Here is a 16,923-nt window from a genome sequence, read left to right as displayed (position 1 = left end):
GAGTTCCAGACAGAGGGGAATTTTGGAGGCAGAAAGAAAGTGGAAAGAAAAATGCACTAGGTTAGGCGCAAGTCTCAACTAAAGCAAACCTACTTTTTAAAAAATATATAATTTGCGAAATGTGAAACAAAATCTGTGGGCTACAATTTGCTGTCAAAATAATGAGGATAATGGGGCTTGTTATTTATGAGCAAATGGCACAGCAACTTTAGGCACAGGGCAGATACATGGTTAAACTCACATCCAAAAAGTTGCTTGCCAAGTTGTGTGAAAATGGCATCTAGCTGTCCACCCCACCATTGAAATGTATTGAATGGGGTGAAGTTGCTGTAATTTACATTGTGGATACGAACTAAGGTCACCAAAATCTTGACATTTCAAGCATAAGCACTCTTAACAGCATGAAAATTGTTAATTATTGCTAGTCAACCTCTGTGGCACTCAAAATTAATTGAGAAGTGTGGAATCTCATTCCTTCAGGTTTTAAATGTTGTTGGAGATATAAAAATCAAGTTTTATATTTTAACATTTGTTTCACTTTCCTATTGTCTCCTCTCTCAATTCAATCTTTCTTTCACTTACTTTATTTCTATTTCTATTTCTGTACCAAATTTAAAATTGAATTCACCCATTCCAATTGCCCTTTTCTTTTCAGTCCTTGCATTGTTTATTTCACAACCCTTTATTCTGATTGGTTGAGGAACACAGTTGCTTGCCTAGTTCACTCAGGTCCCAGGGGCTGAATTTTACCAAGCCTACGACGTCAAACTCCATGGCGGGGGCGATCTGGAAGATTGTTCTGGCAGAGGCCCGCCACGGAGGCAGACACTGGGGGGCCCGTCCTGATCCTGCTGGTGGTGGCGAGGCTCCGTGGCAGCCCCCCCCCCCACCGCTGGGCGATAGGAAAGGATTAAAATATTTAAATGAACGGGATGAATAAATTTAAATAAATTTACCTTTAATCTTCCGGGCCTGCCACGATCCTCAGTGTGGCGGCCAGCACTCCCACACCTTCAATTCCCCGTCTGGAGAAAGCCTGCGTGACACTGGTGCGGAGGGGGAAGGAGTTAAGATTTTCAGTGCCAGGTGAGAGATACAGGGTTAAATAAACGTAATGGGTGTAGGGGATGGTGGGAAGGGGTGAACTTCAAACTTGGTTCAGTCTGTGGGGGTAAGGTCAGATTTAAAAGTTAAGTATTTTGGTGGGAGTGGGGGGGAAAAAGGCAAATAGTTAATGGTTATTGGTATTGGGGGGGGTGGGAAAGGGGTGATCGAAAGTTATTTGCTAATTTTGGGGGGTGGGGGTGTTTCTTTAAATATTTAAGTTTGCCGGCAGGGCTGGCTGACCTTAAAAAAAAAAATGGCGCCAGCACCTGTGCACAGGCAGCTGACACCATTGCTGGCAACGCACAGCCCACGTCAACCACGTGATGGCAGGGTGGGGGTGGGCCGCCCCAGCGATTTAAATGAGCTGCCACACAGGGGGATTGCGTTGGCTCTTTGGCTTGTGGCCCATTTTCTGAGCTAGTCACCGGCAGTAGGTTCTTAAAACCCAGCCCCAGATGTCTGGTTTCCCTCACTGACGTTGTCAGCTCGTATTTTCAGCAACTTGCCATGCAAAAAAAAAATTAAAAACCTAGCCATGTAAGGGAAAATCTAACTAATGACAGGTGTTGTTAGGTGCCCAGCCTCAGCAAATTATAACACTAGATTTTATAATATATTGTGAAAAAGACAGGTTTTAAAATAAACCACAAGGATATCTCAATGTCTCATTCCAAATAGTACTTGTCTACATATTTGCAAAGCAGCATGAACAACTAGAAAACAAGGGAGAGACACGCACACAAACGAAGGAAATACAACACAACTGTAAACTGAGTAGCATGAATTGTTCGAATTTGCTGGAGCTGGGAATTAAAACAACTATTCTACTTACTGCCAAACTCTTCCACCGAAGGGGTTGGATTCTCAGATGTTACCAATCCTGCCCATATTTGGCAACCTGACCAGGAAAATGAACACAAATTATTATTTTTATAGACAATCCTTCACAAGTATAAGTTGCCTTCAACTATCCCAAAAATAGGCCATACTGAAATCATGTGGTCTCCTAACAAGCATACTAATGTAAAATCTAAAGTACTGGTCAGTGGATGAAAATTACTTTTGAGTAGTCAGATTTTCTCACATTAACACTTTGTGCCAATCTTGCCATCCTAACTCCTGATTGCATCAAATGGCAATTTTCTGGTTGCAGAAATATCTTGACACTCAGTGATGCAAATTAGATAGATTTCTTTCAGGAGTACTGACAACCGTTTTACTCTCCGTTCAGAACAAAAAGTATATGAAGGATCACTAGACTGATTCTGGGGATGAGAGGGTTGTCCTTTGAGAGATTGAGTAAAATAAGCCTATTTTCTTTGGAGTTAAGAACAACGAGAGGCGATCTAATTGAATGATAGGATTCTGAGCGGGCTTGACAGGGGCGATGTTGAGAGGCGGTTTCCCTGGCTGGAGAGTCTAGAATTAGGGGCCACGTCTCAGGATAAGCAATCGTCTATTTAGGACTGAGATGAAGAGAAATTTCTTCACTCAGAGGGTTATGAACCTTTGGAATTCTCTAACCCAGAGGGCTATGGATACTCAAATCATTAAGTATATTCAAGATATTTGGGATTTGAGGCATATTAGAATAGGGTGGGAAAGTAGAATTGAAGTAGATGAGTCAGGATCTTGATGAATGGCAGAGCAGGCTCGATGGGTGTATGGCCTACTCCTATTTCTTATATTATATTCCTATGTTAAAATAATATTTTGGGATACTCAAAGGAGTAATTTAAGACAAGATATTGCAAGTGTAGCAGGCTTCAGACCTACAATTCCCCAAACTCTCCGGTTTTTCTCGTCGCTTTTGGGTCCACTGTCGACCAATTAATAGAGATTGATTGCTGCAATTAGTCAACAATTCCATCAGTGTATGATGCAACTACCAGGATGATAGAAGGCCAACTAGATGGATATTGGTCTAGCAATTTCTATGTTCCTGTGAAAGCACTGCCATGATGTATCTACTCAGTATTCCAGAACATGGACAGGGCTGCTGGTTCAATACTTCGTGTCAAGAACGTTTGTACATTTTGTACACTCATTCACCTCTCAAGGACCAAAACAGCAATTCCCAAACACAACAGGGTTACAATGTCCTGTTCTTCTTATAGTTAAAAACAATCATAATTCTCCTTTGTCTCTTTTCTCAGGCCATTCTTTCTTTCCCTCTTTCTCTTGTTATCCCTAATTTGACTCTAATGTACCCCATTTCCTTCTACAACACTTACTCTCTTTATTCTTTTCTTTCATTGGTTTAGGAGATAGGCCATTTGGCAGGACATTAATCAGGCCCCAGATGTGATAGCAACATCTGTGCCATTATTTTGACATTCCAGCAATTTTAGGTGCATAGATGGTGAGATGCGAGTTAGTGAGGTAAAACTTCCAATTGTATAGGACTCTTGCATTTGTGTGTATGGGGAAGATCTTGCATTTCTTCAGACACACAGCACATTCACTGGCTTTGAAACAATAATCAGTCAAGACCCCACCTGCTCCAAAAGATTAATTGCCTTTTATTGTAATATATAGCTCCCTGGAGATCATATGATATAGATTTTTTTGATGGACATCCCATATCTATACTGGATAGCTCCATGGAGAGCCAGCATGGACTCGGGCCGAATGGCCTCCTCCTGTGCCGTTCATGACTCTGACTCTAAATTCCCATGTCAGTCTTGAAGGTGGAAAATACCACACCAACTAATGATATTTAGTCAGGTTATTTATGGGTTAATACACAGAAGCCAAATGATACAGCAAGCTACTGAATCATCATCAAAAGGTGGAACAGGTCAGCTTAATTGATGACAGGAATAGGTGCTAATTGATTTGTACATGGTCAAAGCGTCAGTTATTTGGAAACCAGACAAAATGTAATCGCTGGCTCATCAGGAGTTTTTGTAATATTTCCTACTTTAATTATGCAGGATTGCCATCTCTTACTTGAGACTTCTGGACTCATTAAGTATGGTAAGATTTCCCCAAAGTCTTCAGTATGGCAGAAATCCAAACTGGCTGAACTGAGTTTTGCATCATCACATCTAGTAGCTCTACAAAGTTATGAACTTGACTTTGTTTCAAATATTTTGCAAGATTTATATTTTAACTACTTATGGACTGATCCCAATTTTGTTTTCAAGTATGTTGATTCAGTAGCTTGCTGTATCATTTGGATTCTGTGTGTTAATAACCCATAAATAACCTGACTAAATATCATTAGTTTGTTGGTGTGGTATTTTCCACCTTCAAGATTGACATGTGAATTTAGAGTCAGAGGCCTGACTTTTATGGTGGGTGGACGGGAGGTGGCCTCCGACGTAAAAGCAGTGGTGAACCCGCTTCCGCCTCGGGATCTGTTCTGTATTTTATAGGTCCCCAGGCTTTAACTGTTCCGAGGCGGGACTTCCACCCGCTTGAGGGAGGAAGCCCTGCCTCATTGAGGTGCCAGTCAATCAGCTGGCTGGCAGTTTAGTCCCAGCAGCGCCAATGGGAGCAGTGGCCACTGCTGGGACTGCGGCCGAGCATGCACAGAAGATGCCTGGGAGCCAGGAAGGCAGGTAAGTTTTGGTTGCCTCGCCGGGGTAAAATCGGTCATGCCCCAGCGAGGCAAGCACGGTTGTTGGGAAGGGGGGGGGGGGTGGGGAAGGGGGCGTATTGGGTCTTGGGGATGGTTGGGGTAGTGGGGGCAGCCCATCAGGTTCCCTGTGCCCAATGAGCAGGGGCCCAACCCACCCCCATCCGAGACGATTGGAAGCCTCCTGCTTTTCCCAGGTGGCTTTTACCACCTCCAGGATGCCCACTTGCCATGTGTAAAATCTGCATGGAGGCGGGTGAAGGCCCTTAAGTGGCTATTAAGCAGCCAATTAAGGACCTTGATTGGCCTGGGGCGGGCAGGCCGTTTTTCGCTCCCCACCCACCCCCCCCTCACCCTATGCAAAGGGGTACAGGAGCACCTTCCCCCTGCCACCATCCGGCTTGAGTCACTTACAGCACAGGAGGCAGCCATTCGGCCTGTCCATGCTGGCTCTCCACGGAGCTATCCAGCATAGATGATATAGATGTATTTGATGGATATCCTACATGATCTCCAGTATGCTACATATTACAATAAAATGCAATTGTTAATCTTGGGCACAGTAACCCACAGGTGATTGTATATACTGGGTACAGATTTTGTTTAGTCTACTAATGAAAACCACCCTTTTAACATGAACACAGAAGTGTTGGGGAACATCTATAACCTTCAGGGTAGCAAAAATTGGATACAGATAATCACAACCTTAAGTCCAGGTCTTTATTCAAATTAATAGTAGCTTCCCCAGGTTTTAATACTATTATTCCCTTTCCATCACTAAACCAGAGAAAGACAGAATTTACAAAAGGGAATGGTCAATCTTGCTATTAAAAACATTCCACTCCAAAAGCTTACAAACTGCTAATAAAGATAAAACTGTAATTCAAAAGTATTACAATAGTATAACCATGACCAGCATTCACGTTCTCCAAACTGCTGTGCCACATGAAGTATTGCACCAGAAAGGCCCCGCTCCCCAACATAATAACTCAAAACAAAGGAAAATGCCTACTTTCAGAAATTTTAGTGAGCGACCCATAATTTTCAGCACCAACCATATGAATAAAAGATTAAGCTAGCCAGACTGGTAAGCAATCTTTCAACCAAAACACAATTAAGTTGCTTGTCCCCTCAAAACTAATCCTTTCAAAACTCCAGAATAAACTTAATAGCTAAGGAGAATTACATATGCATTTTTGGTAACCTACTGGTTATATAATACAGTAAAACTTTTCTTTTCAAAGACCTGTTTTTGGATGCTAGATCAAAGATTACCAAGCATTTGTTTGCTGAGGCCTTCAGAGATTCATGTCCCATTCACACCCCTAAGAAACAGTACTTCTGCATAATTAATATTGGCATTCATAGTGGGTTTTTTTTTTATTTCCAAAATATACTTTATTCATAAAAATCTGTAAAAATTACATTGCCAAACAGTTTCCAAACAGCACCAAAAAATACAAACATTGCAAGGGAGATCAGTTTCCTTCAATACTGTCATGAGTTTCTTCCCAACCCTTCCGTTTCACAATTGTCATGTCAATTACAGTTTTACATTTACAGCAATTGAGAATATTAACGATACAGTTCGAGGGGTTTCCCATGGATCCAGCCCCTCAGTCCAGCTTGGTGGGGGAACCTTACACTGTGGTCTTTCCCCATTGAGCCTTTGCTGCGGCTGCCCCAAGCTTTAGTGCGTCCCTCAGCACGTAGTCCTGGACCTTGGAATGTGCCAGTCTGCAACATTCGGTGGTGGACAACTCTTTGCGCTGGAAGACCAGCAAGTTTCGGGCAGACCAAAGGGCGTCTTTCACCGAATTGATAGTCCCCCATCAGCAGTTGATGTTTGTCTCAGTGTGCGTCCCTGGGAACAGCCCGTAGAGCACAGACTCCTGTGTTACAGAGCTGCTTGGGATGAACCTTGACAAAAACCACTAGCGGTAACCTAGAATACTTTAGCATTTTGTCTAATTAACTATTTTACACTTTTGAGTTTTAATATGAAGTTCCTGGATCTGGAACCACAGTACAGTAATATCAAACATACAACTTACAACCATCTCTTGTTTTAAACAGCCTTACAAGACTATTATCTGCCAACAGCTGAAATGCCAGACTTAATAAAGTAATGTTTTAGGGTGTATTTAAAAGATTGCAGCAATTTTGTAAATTATAAGTTATAGTATAACGGCTTTACAGCAGTTGATCTATAAACAATGGAAGCACGCCTACACACAGGGACCATATGACAAACCCAACATCATTTGATTCCATTAACAAAAAACATTTTTCTTGGAGCATAACCAAATGTAATACAATTTGTCAAATTGATAGTGCTACATTTAGTTTGTGCAGAAAGATTAATTAGCTAACCTTCTTTACAGTTAGACAACTTGATCTTTGATTTCAACAGTACAAATTATAAATTTCATGATTTTGATGAGGGCTTTCAGTTCCAGAATGATGCTCAAAGTGATAGAGCTACATGCAGTATCCCACTCAGGGCAGTTTTTAAAGCAAAAAATTAACAGTTCAAATTTGAACTGATTGCTAAAGTCTTTTACCGGCTACAATGAGATCAGCATCCTGTTTTTCTAACTGAATACGAACTGGGTTTGTGTTGTACATGGGACTATTATAGCATGTTACTATTTTGTGACTAAACATGAATAAGCACTGGTATTTAGGATGACAAAAAAAAAAGATGAACAGAGGTGACAGTAAGTGAACTAAAACACATGTATATGGGGGAGGGGAGGGGAGAGTCCAGCACCATTTACAACTTTTACATATACTTGTTATTTTCTGATTCATTGTGTTACAGAACTGCACAGCACTTCTATAAAATTTCAAAAGCTTAAATTACACTATTCAAGTAATACCATGAGAAAATGTCTTAATTTCTCACTTTGCCACCACAACCTACCCCCAATAATCCCCAATTCAACATTGTGTTTTGCACTGGAAACATAAACAAAATTTTTTTTTAATAAAATGAAGCTTCCATAATGCACAGGACAAATAAAGATAGATCAGAATAGCAGCTTGCCTTGTATACTTTAATACAAACTGAAAATGGAGGAAGTTAAAATTTAGAATTCATTGCCATCCTTTAAAATTAAATGTGATTTTCCATACTAAAAAGTAAATTACGAACTCAGTATTTTAGTAGCAGATTAACTGAAGTTAAACTTTAGAATATTTTATTCCATGAGGTATTTATACTTCTTGGCTTAATTATAACTTTCCAATATATATTCCATTGTTGCTGGATTTTTTTTTTACAAAATATGTAAACTTGCATGCTAGTTGGAACTAGTGTACACATGCAGCCTTGGGTAAGGAACTGTTTTCGCCAGAACAAACCCAAGTGCTGGAAATGAAACAAAAAACAGCAAATGTTGGAATATGCCTGATAAGGTTCCACTCAACACATTAACTTCTTTTTATTTCAGATGCTGACAACTCACTTGACGTGCATTTCCAGCTTTTTCTGTTTTTACTCCTTTTCCCTCTTCTGCTGAATAAAAACATATGAAAGGTATATAAGGTACTTTGTTTCATCATTCAGTTCCAATTATTTTTGAGGTGGATTCTATTGTTGGAACCACTTTTCCTGTAGACATGCCTCTACAGTCAATTATGCTGTACTTGTTTCCTGCAATTAGAATTGTTTTTAGCCTAATGGAAACCTGCACTGTACTTAAAAATATATCTGAGTTGCTTACTGCCCAAAAGGAGGCAGTGATGTAGTAGCAGTCGTCATTGGACTAGTAATCCAGAGGCCCAGGCTAATGTCATGGGATCACAGGTTCAAATCGCACCACATAAGCTGGTGGAATTTAAATTCAATTAAAGAATCTGAAATTGAAAGCTAGTCTCAGTAATGGTGTCATGAAACTATCGATTATCGTAAAAACCCATCTGGTTCACTAATGTCCATTAGGGAAGGAAATCTGCCGTCGTTACCTGGTCTAGCCTAAATGTGAATCCAGACCCACAACAATGTGGCTGACTCTTAACTGCCCTCTGAAATGGTTTAGCAAGCCACTCAGTTGTACCAAACTGCTACAGAAAAGTCAATGGACTGCAGCAGGTCAAGGGGCGGCTCACCACAACCTTCTCAAGAGCTATTAGATATGGGCAACAAACGCTGGCCTTGCCAGCAATGCTCACATCCAATGAAATTTAAAAAATTAAATTTTCTAGTTTAATGAAATGAATTATGAGTGCAATATAAAAGTTGTGATTAGACCAGATGCTCTAAGTTTTCAAATAGAACAAAAAGCAATTCAAATAATTCAAAATATTTTGGAGGCTGGAAACCTGAAATAATGGCAATGACCATCTCAAAGAGAGGATCTAACCATCTCCCCTTGATGTTCAATGGCACTACCATCAATGAATCCCCCACTATCAACATCCTGGCGGTTGACCAGAAACTGAACTGGACCAGCCACATAAATACACTGGCTACAAGAGCAGGTCAGAGGTAGAGTAACTCACCTCCTGACTCCCCAGTGTTTGTCCACCGTCTACAAAGCACAAGTCAAGAGTGTGATGGAATACTCTCCACTTGCCTGAATAGGTGCAGCTCCAACAACACAAGAAGCTCGACACAATCTAGGATAAAGCAGCCGCTCAATTGGAACCACATCCACCACCAACGCACAGTGGCAGCAGTGTGTACCATCTACAAGGTGCACTGCAGAAACTCACCAAGTCTCCTTTGACAGCGCTTTCCAAATCTGCGACTTCTACCAGTTAGAAGGACAAGGGCAGCAGATACATGGGAACACCACCACCTGTAAGTTCCCCTCCAAGCCACACACCATCCTGACTTGGAACTTTATCGCCGTTCCTTCACTGTCGTTGGCTCATAATTCTGCAACTCCCTTCCCAACAGCACTGTGGGTATACCTACACCCCAAGGACTTCAGCGGTTCAAGAAAACAGCTCACCACCACCTTCTCAAGGGCAATTAGGGACGGGCAATAAATGCTGGCCTAGCCAGCGATGCCCACATCCCATGGATAAATAAAAATAAAGTGCTGGAAATACTCAGCAGGTCTGGCAGCATCTGTGGAGAGAGAAACAGTTGATGTTTTGAGTCAGTTATGACTTCAAAAAAATTCAAAACGGGACATGCCTTTTACAGCAATTCCATTATTTGTGCTCTGAAATTTATCGTCCTGCCTTTTCTAGGCATTTGCTGTTAGCTTTCACAAAGTAGGCTAAAAGTCACGATAACCTGGCAAGCACAAGAGGTATCTGTTGTGCCAGAAAGGCCTTTCTGTAATTTACATTCATCTTCTCAAGACATGGCATTAGCAAAAACATTCCGACTAAAGCGGTTAGATCTCCAAATAATAGATTGGGCAAAGTCCTATGTTGTGATACCGAAGAGATTTATTTTTGGAACAGTTACATCAGCGAATACTATAATGCTTTATTGAAAAGGAGAGTACAAAGAGAACGAACTTCCCCATGGGATCTTTGAATTTGAATATTAACAATTTAGATTAATTCATGTCTTAAAAATTCTGCAGTAGATTGCTATTAAAAATTACCTTACAGTATTTTTCAGGAGTTTTTATAGAACAGTTTTATTCGCTGATTCTTCAATGCCTCAGCATATTTGTTGCCTTGAAAGTTTATTAAATTCAAGAATCACAGCTGTTTAAATACATCCCAGTATTGCAGTGGAGTAGACTGTTAATTCAATCTCAAGCTGTGCTAATGTGATGTATTTAAACAGCTGAGGTTCTCAAAAACAGACTTTAATGTTGTTGCATTTTTCTCATTTTGAATTGTCATGCTTAGCTGTCTGCCATCATCACAGGACAAGAGGAAAGTAAAAAAATAAAACTAATTTTCACAAAGTTGAGAAATAAAATGTTATCCATGGATACCAGCAACCATACAAGTATATTAATAAGCTCACAAAACCAGTTGTTTCAGATGACGACACTTCTGTAGCTTAATCCTCAACAGCCGTGGCTCAAAATGTAGCAATGCAATCTTTTTAAACAGCTGACATTTTTCAATATAATAAGTGCGTCTTTAGGGTCACACATGGACGTGAATAGTTCTGAACTTGTGTGCAATATATTCAGGAATTAATTTGTCTGTCAGTTATAAAGCATCCACATTAAGACTGTAATATATAAATTTCTACCGACAAGTTAAAACACTAATTTGCTTAACTAAATTTTAAAATGATTTAGTTTCTTTCAAAGCTAAATTTCAGAATGAGGAATACAATGGTGCCAAATATATTTTAAAAAAGTACTCTAATTTTTCAAGTCAACATCACCAAAGCATTTTTGGAAAATGCATGCAACAAAAGTACAATGTAGCTATTGGATCAGGTATGGAGAAACCAACTGACTGCAATGTGGGAAGAAAAATCATGCCTCCATGATTCTGAAATGGCACTGTGAAACCTACTACAGAAGCAAAATACTGCAGTTGCTGCAAATCTGAAATAAATGCAGAAAATGCTGGAAATACTCAAGCAGGTCTGGCAGGTCACAGACCTGAAAATGTTAACTCCATAGATGCTGCCAGACCGGTTTGTGAAAATGTTTCACACTCTGGAATCAATAATTTTGTAGCTTAATTCTAAAGGGAAACTAAATAAGTTAAACATGCTGGTAAATTAGTCAGCCTTCTCCCTCTCGAGGGAATTTCTAATCGCAAGACCTGACCTCCTGCACGTTTAGCTTCCGGCTCCATGCTGTAAACTGTCACTCTAATCTAGAACTCGGGCTCTGCCTGCCAAACAAGTCGATTCTGACTTCTAGGAGGCAGGGGCTGCTTGGGACCGCCAGCAGATCTGCCCATATACCAACTAACCTGTAGATTCGATCTTGCTTCTCTCCTTGAAAAATTGGAAATAAAAGCCTGCGCATCCCACCCCTTTCATATGCCAACATATTTAGAGCATGTTCTTCTGGAGGTCTGGGGCTTCAGTTCTGCTAAGTTTCCCAATATTGTGTTGTACAGTTAAGCCTTAGTTTCATGAAGGAATTCGACCAAGTAGCCAACTCCCATATTGCACCATTTTCATTCCATGTAGTCACATTTGCACACAACTGTCAGGAGATCAGTGTTTTGTGCCTGCCTGATGGATTACATCTCCCAGAATCCAGAATGTAGATTATGGTGGCCACCTTCTATCACGCCTCATATTAGACAGAATAGGGCTTACACAGATAGTTGTACGTGCCACAGTCCATGAATCACTAATCTTGCTATCATTCAAAAATTCCAATGACGCATTCTAATTTTTTTGACTGGACAAGAGATTTTTCTATCAAATACAGCCTTCCAATTATAAATCTGATCCATGGGAATTTTAGAATAGCTGCAATCACAATTCTGTATCTGCTTGGTATTATTAAATAGGCAATCCTCTATTTCTTGAAAAGGTGCAGCAGCGTTAAGCTTAAAATTCTGAATCTTACTTCCTGATCACTGACTAAAACAACATTAAACATCACAGCTGCACTCCTAAACCACCCTAAGCAATGGCATGGGTGATTAACTAGTTTAAAAATAAATTTCTTTTCCTGGCATATTTTCTTTTATCGGCATACACAGGAAAGCACAAAGGAATAGATCAAAGGTTTCCAGGAAAGAAAATAATATGCAGCACAAAGGAAAAACCTTTCACCACAGTGAATTTTAAGCTGGGGGAAAATAATATTATGTTATTAATTTAAATCTAGCTCATTAAGAATTAAATCCACAGAATGCATTTAGGTGAGAATACAAATTAGTGCTAGCTCAAGCATCTAAAAGGCTGGTTCTAACATATCAACACCTATCAAAGAGAAACTGTGTGTATTGTGTTGAAATTATTTCATTCACGTGAGCCCAACAGGAAAATACTGCTAGGGAAGCTCTTAACTGGGACAATGGAAGTTGCCTTAATTGGCAGCTCAACAGGTTAATTCCCAGACACAGAGGTGGGGGAGGGTTCAGTGGTAAAGTCTTTGGGTTTTTGGCTAGCTGGAAAAAGCTGACCAACAGTTGAGAGAAACCTGGAATGGAGGTCAGCCAGAGGGTGAGAAATCTCATTTAGTGTCAACTAGTTTGAAATTGGTCAGTCAGAAAAGTGTATTTAACCCTCTAATAAGGATAGTGCAGTGTGCTTTATATTCTACATTATGAAGTAGATGAAATTCATTGCAAACGTTCCACTTATTGACACACAAATATCAGCTTGTGCTTTATAGTTGTCTACATCTCACCAGAGTAGAGTAAATTTTAACTCCTGATCACAGGGTCACGTAGTTTCTTTGTGGCAGCTGTTCCAACAAGTCATGCACAGCCAACAATCTATAGGCCTCTGACCCTGATTCTATCAACCTCTCAGCTGCAACTTTAAGCTATGTCAAGCAATGCAGAACTTTGGCAGACTGCTCATCCCCAAATGCAACCCCCTTGTCCAACCACCATTTTGTTTCATCTCCACAACACTCCATCTTATAGGCCTAACTACCTCGCTGTTGCTAAATACCTAGACCACATCGTTATCACCTGGACTTGCTCCTAAGCTCGGTTTCCTACCCTCTGAAAGTTTCAATTCATCCAAAATTCTGCAGCCCATACTCTAGTAACACTAATTCCCACACTCCCATAGCCTTCCCTCAGAACTCCTTACTCATTTCCACCACCTTGCCACCTCTTGCCCACTTTCAAAAACTTCGAAATCATTCACTTCACCCCAATTTTTGATCCTTCACCTGAATACATTTTTAAAAAAGAATTTCCCCCTCTTAACATCACCATTATCAACATAAAGCACACAAGAACCTTTAAAAGCGCAAGCACGTTTATGAACATCCAAGTAGTTATTGTTGCATTAAATATTACTTGGGAAGCCAGCAATTATCTATGAGAAGTCAAATCAAGAAGTAACGAAAAGCAAGCAGAAAAAATAGCAGATGCATGTACTACAACCTTGGGCTTAGAAAAGATCCTATACGTTTTCAAGATTAAGGTCTTTATGTAAAAATATCTCTATTTGGATTTATTTGGCAATACCATAGCAGTAAGCAGTCCACAGTCTGATTTCCTATTTCACTACCGTGCTGTTCAAAGTATGAGTGAAGTTCATGAGCAGCATGTTAAATAAATTCCACACACAGCTCAACATCATCTCTCAACACTACGGGCCATACTTTGCTGTGCCAGGGCAGCCAATGACGTCTGTGGTTAGACTTGCCCTTGAATGCTGAAATCTTAAACTTTTTGGATGAACATTGCTGAAGGTTCGTGTTGATAATGGTGCAGCAAGGAAAACCAGACAACTGGGATTTGAGAACAGGGCAAACAACTGTGTATCTCCTTAATCAGATTGAAGGATTGTGAAAGGACTAAGGAAATGTAAAGTAGATTGGGCGAATTCAATGTTGAATCAAGCACATAAAGTTTGGATTGAAAGAAAAAAAAGATAGAAAGGAAAGTTTAAAAAAAAAGTTTTAAAAACTTTACCTTTTTAAATAATTCAACAATTAAAACCTGAAGGAAGGAGCCTCTGCATTTGTAAGAGTTCATTTTCAGAGGTTGAGGGGGGTTGACTGGCAGTAATTAACACTTCTTACATCACCAAATGGGTACTTAGACTGAAAATGGTCAAGACTTAACTTTCTGTAGCGAGTTTAGTTCTGATCTACTACGCAAATAGAGCAACTTCACACTTTCAATGCATTTCAATGGTGAGCCAGAAGTCATGAGGCTAATGGTGGAGTGGCGCATTTCAAACAGCAACTTTTGCATTTCTGCATTTTATTTCGCATCTACCCTTGACCGATATTGCTGTAGCATTCATGCCTAAATAATGTTAAGCACCATTAGCCTCACTTATTTTGGCAGCCAATAATGGGTTTACTTGTTTCTACAAGTCTACTCAAATTTAAGCTATTACTTTAATACTTGGTTCAAAAATTACATTTTTGAATGTCAATAGTTACACTAATTATACAATATTGTGAGCAAATGTACATTGAATTCTAAATTAGATACTAAAAGATGAAAGCTTTGGCAAGCCTCACACCAAATTGGTATTCAGTTTACATTCTGATTTTGTGCTTAAAGAGAAGGCATTGCCTCAAAAACCTTAAGAATTTCCACATCAGATACAAAAAGAGATAAATGCTTGGTAAAGCTCCACCCGCTCCCAACTATTTGTTATAATACAATTCCATTTTCTACACCAACCAACCTTGTGGCCAGAACCGATGCAGGCAGGGCACAAAGCTGAACACAAAAGGGTACTTGTTGGTCCTGTGATCCAGTATTCCTTTCACATCAAGCACAGTGTTGCCACTTTCACATCTGCTAATGGAAACTGCCTTTCACCTTGAGAACTGGGAGACAGCCTAAATGGCAATATTCTATGAACTAGACTCAAACTGTCTACAATTATTTTGCTAGCAAGATCTTCCATTACACAAAATTGAGTTACACAACTGTTTTCTGGGACGTCATGCTACTGAGTCCTCCGATGCAGAGGTATAAAGATGCAGTGGAACTTGTAAATTAAGGAACTTGCATCAGGTATCCTCCAAGAGGTGGCCTTATTTACAAAATGATATGGACAGTAAACCAGATGAGCTAATATTCCAGGATTGGCTGTATCTCCAGCAGCTTTCTTTTTTTCCCCCCTCATCTGTGATCGTGCCTAATTCTGAAGCCCTGCTAGCAGCTCATTTTCTGTTCTTTGGATTTCCCAGTTCATCCTTTGCCATCCCATGGTCCTTTTCCATCGAGGGAGGGATGTCCTGATCTTGGGATCTGCTACATTGGCAGTCTGAACAGGGCAAGATTGCTTCTGTAGGGCCAGAGTGCCTGGTAAATCCCAGCTACATTTGGGGGATTAATGCCCTGCATTTCCCTGCCTGGGACACCAACCCACCACCCCACCCCTTCCGTCCACCATAGCTGCTAATGTTTGAAGTGCTGGGGGTGTTGGTACTGGGTCCCTTGCTTTTCGCGGTATATATCAATGAAAAGGACTGAAATGTAGGGAGCATTAAGAAGTTTTCAGATAATACAAAGGTTTGGCCGTGTGGTTGATAATGAGAAAGAAAGTTGTAGACTGCAAAAAGTTATCAATGGACTGGTCAGGCGTGCAGAAAATTTGCAAATGGAATTCAGTCTGGAGAAGTGAGGTAGAGGCCTGCTTTAGGTCGGGAAAAAGAACCGAACCCAACCGAACCACAGTGGACCAGAGCCCGACCCCGCCACTACTCGACCCAACCATCCCTTTACTTACCTTCCTGACACCAAACTGCAGCGCAAGCGCGATGACATCACAGTGACATCACTCGCTCGCTGCGCAGACTCAGTTTCATCCCAGACTCCCAGATCAGGTAAATTTTTAATACTTAACCAGCAGAGCACTTACCGTACGTGTCCGGTCCAGCCCGACCCGACCGGAGCCTGAAAGCCGGACCCTGAAGATGCGCCTGACCCGACCCTGACACACGTCATCGGGTCCCGTCGCAGGCCTCGAGTATGAGATAATGCATTTGGGGTGGACAAAAAGCAAGGGAATGCACAATAAATGAAATAATTCTGAAGTGTAGAGGAACAGAGGGACCTTGGAGTGCATGTCGACAGATCCTTGAAGGTAGGACAGGTAGAAAAGGTGGCCTAGAAGGCAGACAGGATACTGCACTTTTTTGTCTGAGGCGTAGAGTAAAAGAGCAGGGAGATTATTCTGGAACTGTATACAACACTAGACCACAGCTAGAATACTGCATACAGTTCTGGTCACTATATTAGAGGAAGGATGTGATTTCATTAAAGAAGGTGCAAAGGAGACTTAGAAGGATGTTGGCAGGACTGCAGAATTTTAGCAATGAGGAAGAATTGGATAGACTGGGGTTCTTTGGGCAGAGGCAGCTGAAGGGAGATTAAAATGTATAAAATTACAAGGGGCCTAGATAAAGGTGGATAGGAAGGACTTATTTCCGTCAGCATAGAGGTCAAAATCGGGGGGGGGGGGGGTTAGATTCAAAGTCATTGGTAGAAGAATTAGGGTGGGATTTGAATTTTGTTTTACACCCAGAGGGTGGTGTCCATATGGAACTAACTGCCTGAAAGTCTGGTACCGGCAAAAACCCTCACTGCATTTAAAAAAAAAATGCATGGATATGCACTTAAGTACCGTAACCTTCTGAAGACTCGAACGTATGTGATAGCAGCAGTGAGATGAT

At 40.7% G+C, this 16,923-nt stretch overlaps 1 protein-coding gene across 2 annotated transcripts in view; it reads right to left on the bottom strand.

The window, feature by feature from the left end:
* Window positions 1–16,923, bottom strand: part of jam3b (junctional adhesion molecule 3b) — an 84,983-nt gene that overhangs the window by 25,725 nt on the left and 42,335 nt on the right. Inside the window, exon 2 of one of the 2 annotated variants that reach the window (XM_068053920.1) lies at window positions 1,940–2,005. The exons of the other annotated variant lie outside the window; for it this stretch is intronic. Within the exon in view, the coding sequence (XP_067910021.1) occupies window positions 1,940–2,005 (66 nt within the window). The remainder of the gene's footprint in view (window positions 1–1,939; window positions 2,006–16,923) is intronic. 2 annotated transcript variants of the gene reach the window in all.

Source organism: Heterodontus francisci, chromosome 22, assembly GCF_036365525.1.
Source record: "Heterodontus francisci isolate sHetFra1 chromosome 22, sHetFra1.hap1, whole genome shotgun sequence".
Classification (NCBI taxonomy): Eukaryota; Metazoa; Chordata; class Chondrichthyes; order Heterodontiformes; family Heterodontidae; genus Heterodontus; species Heterodontus francisci.
This window is presented reverse-complemented; position numbering and strand designations above follow the sequence as displayed.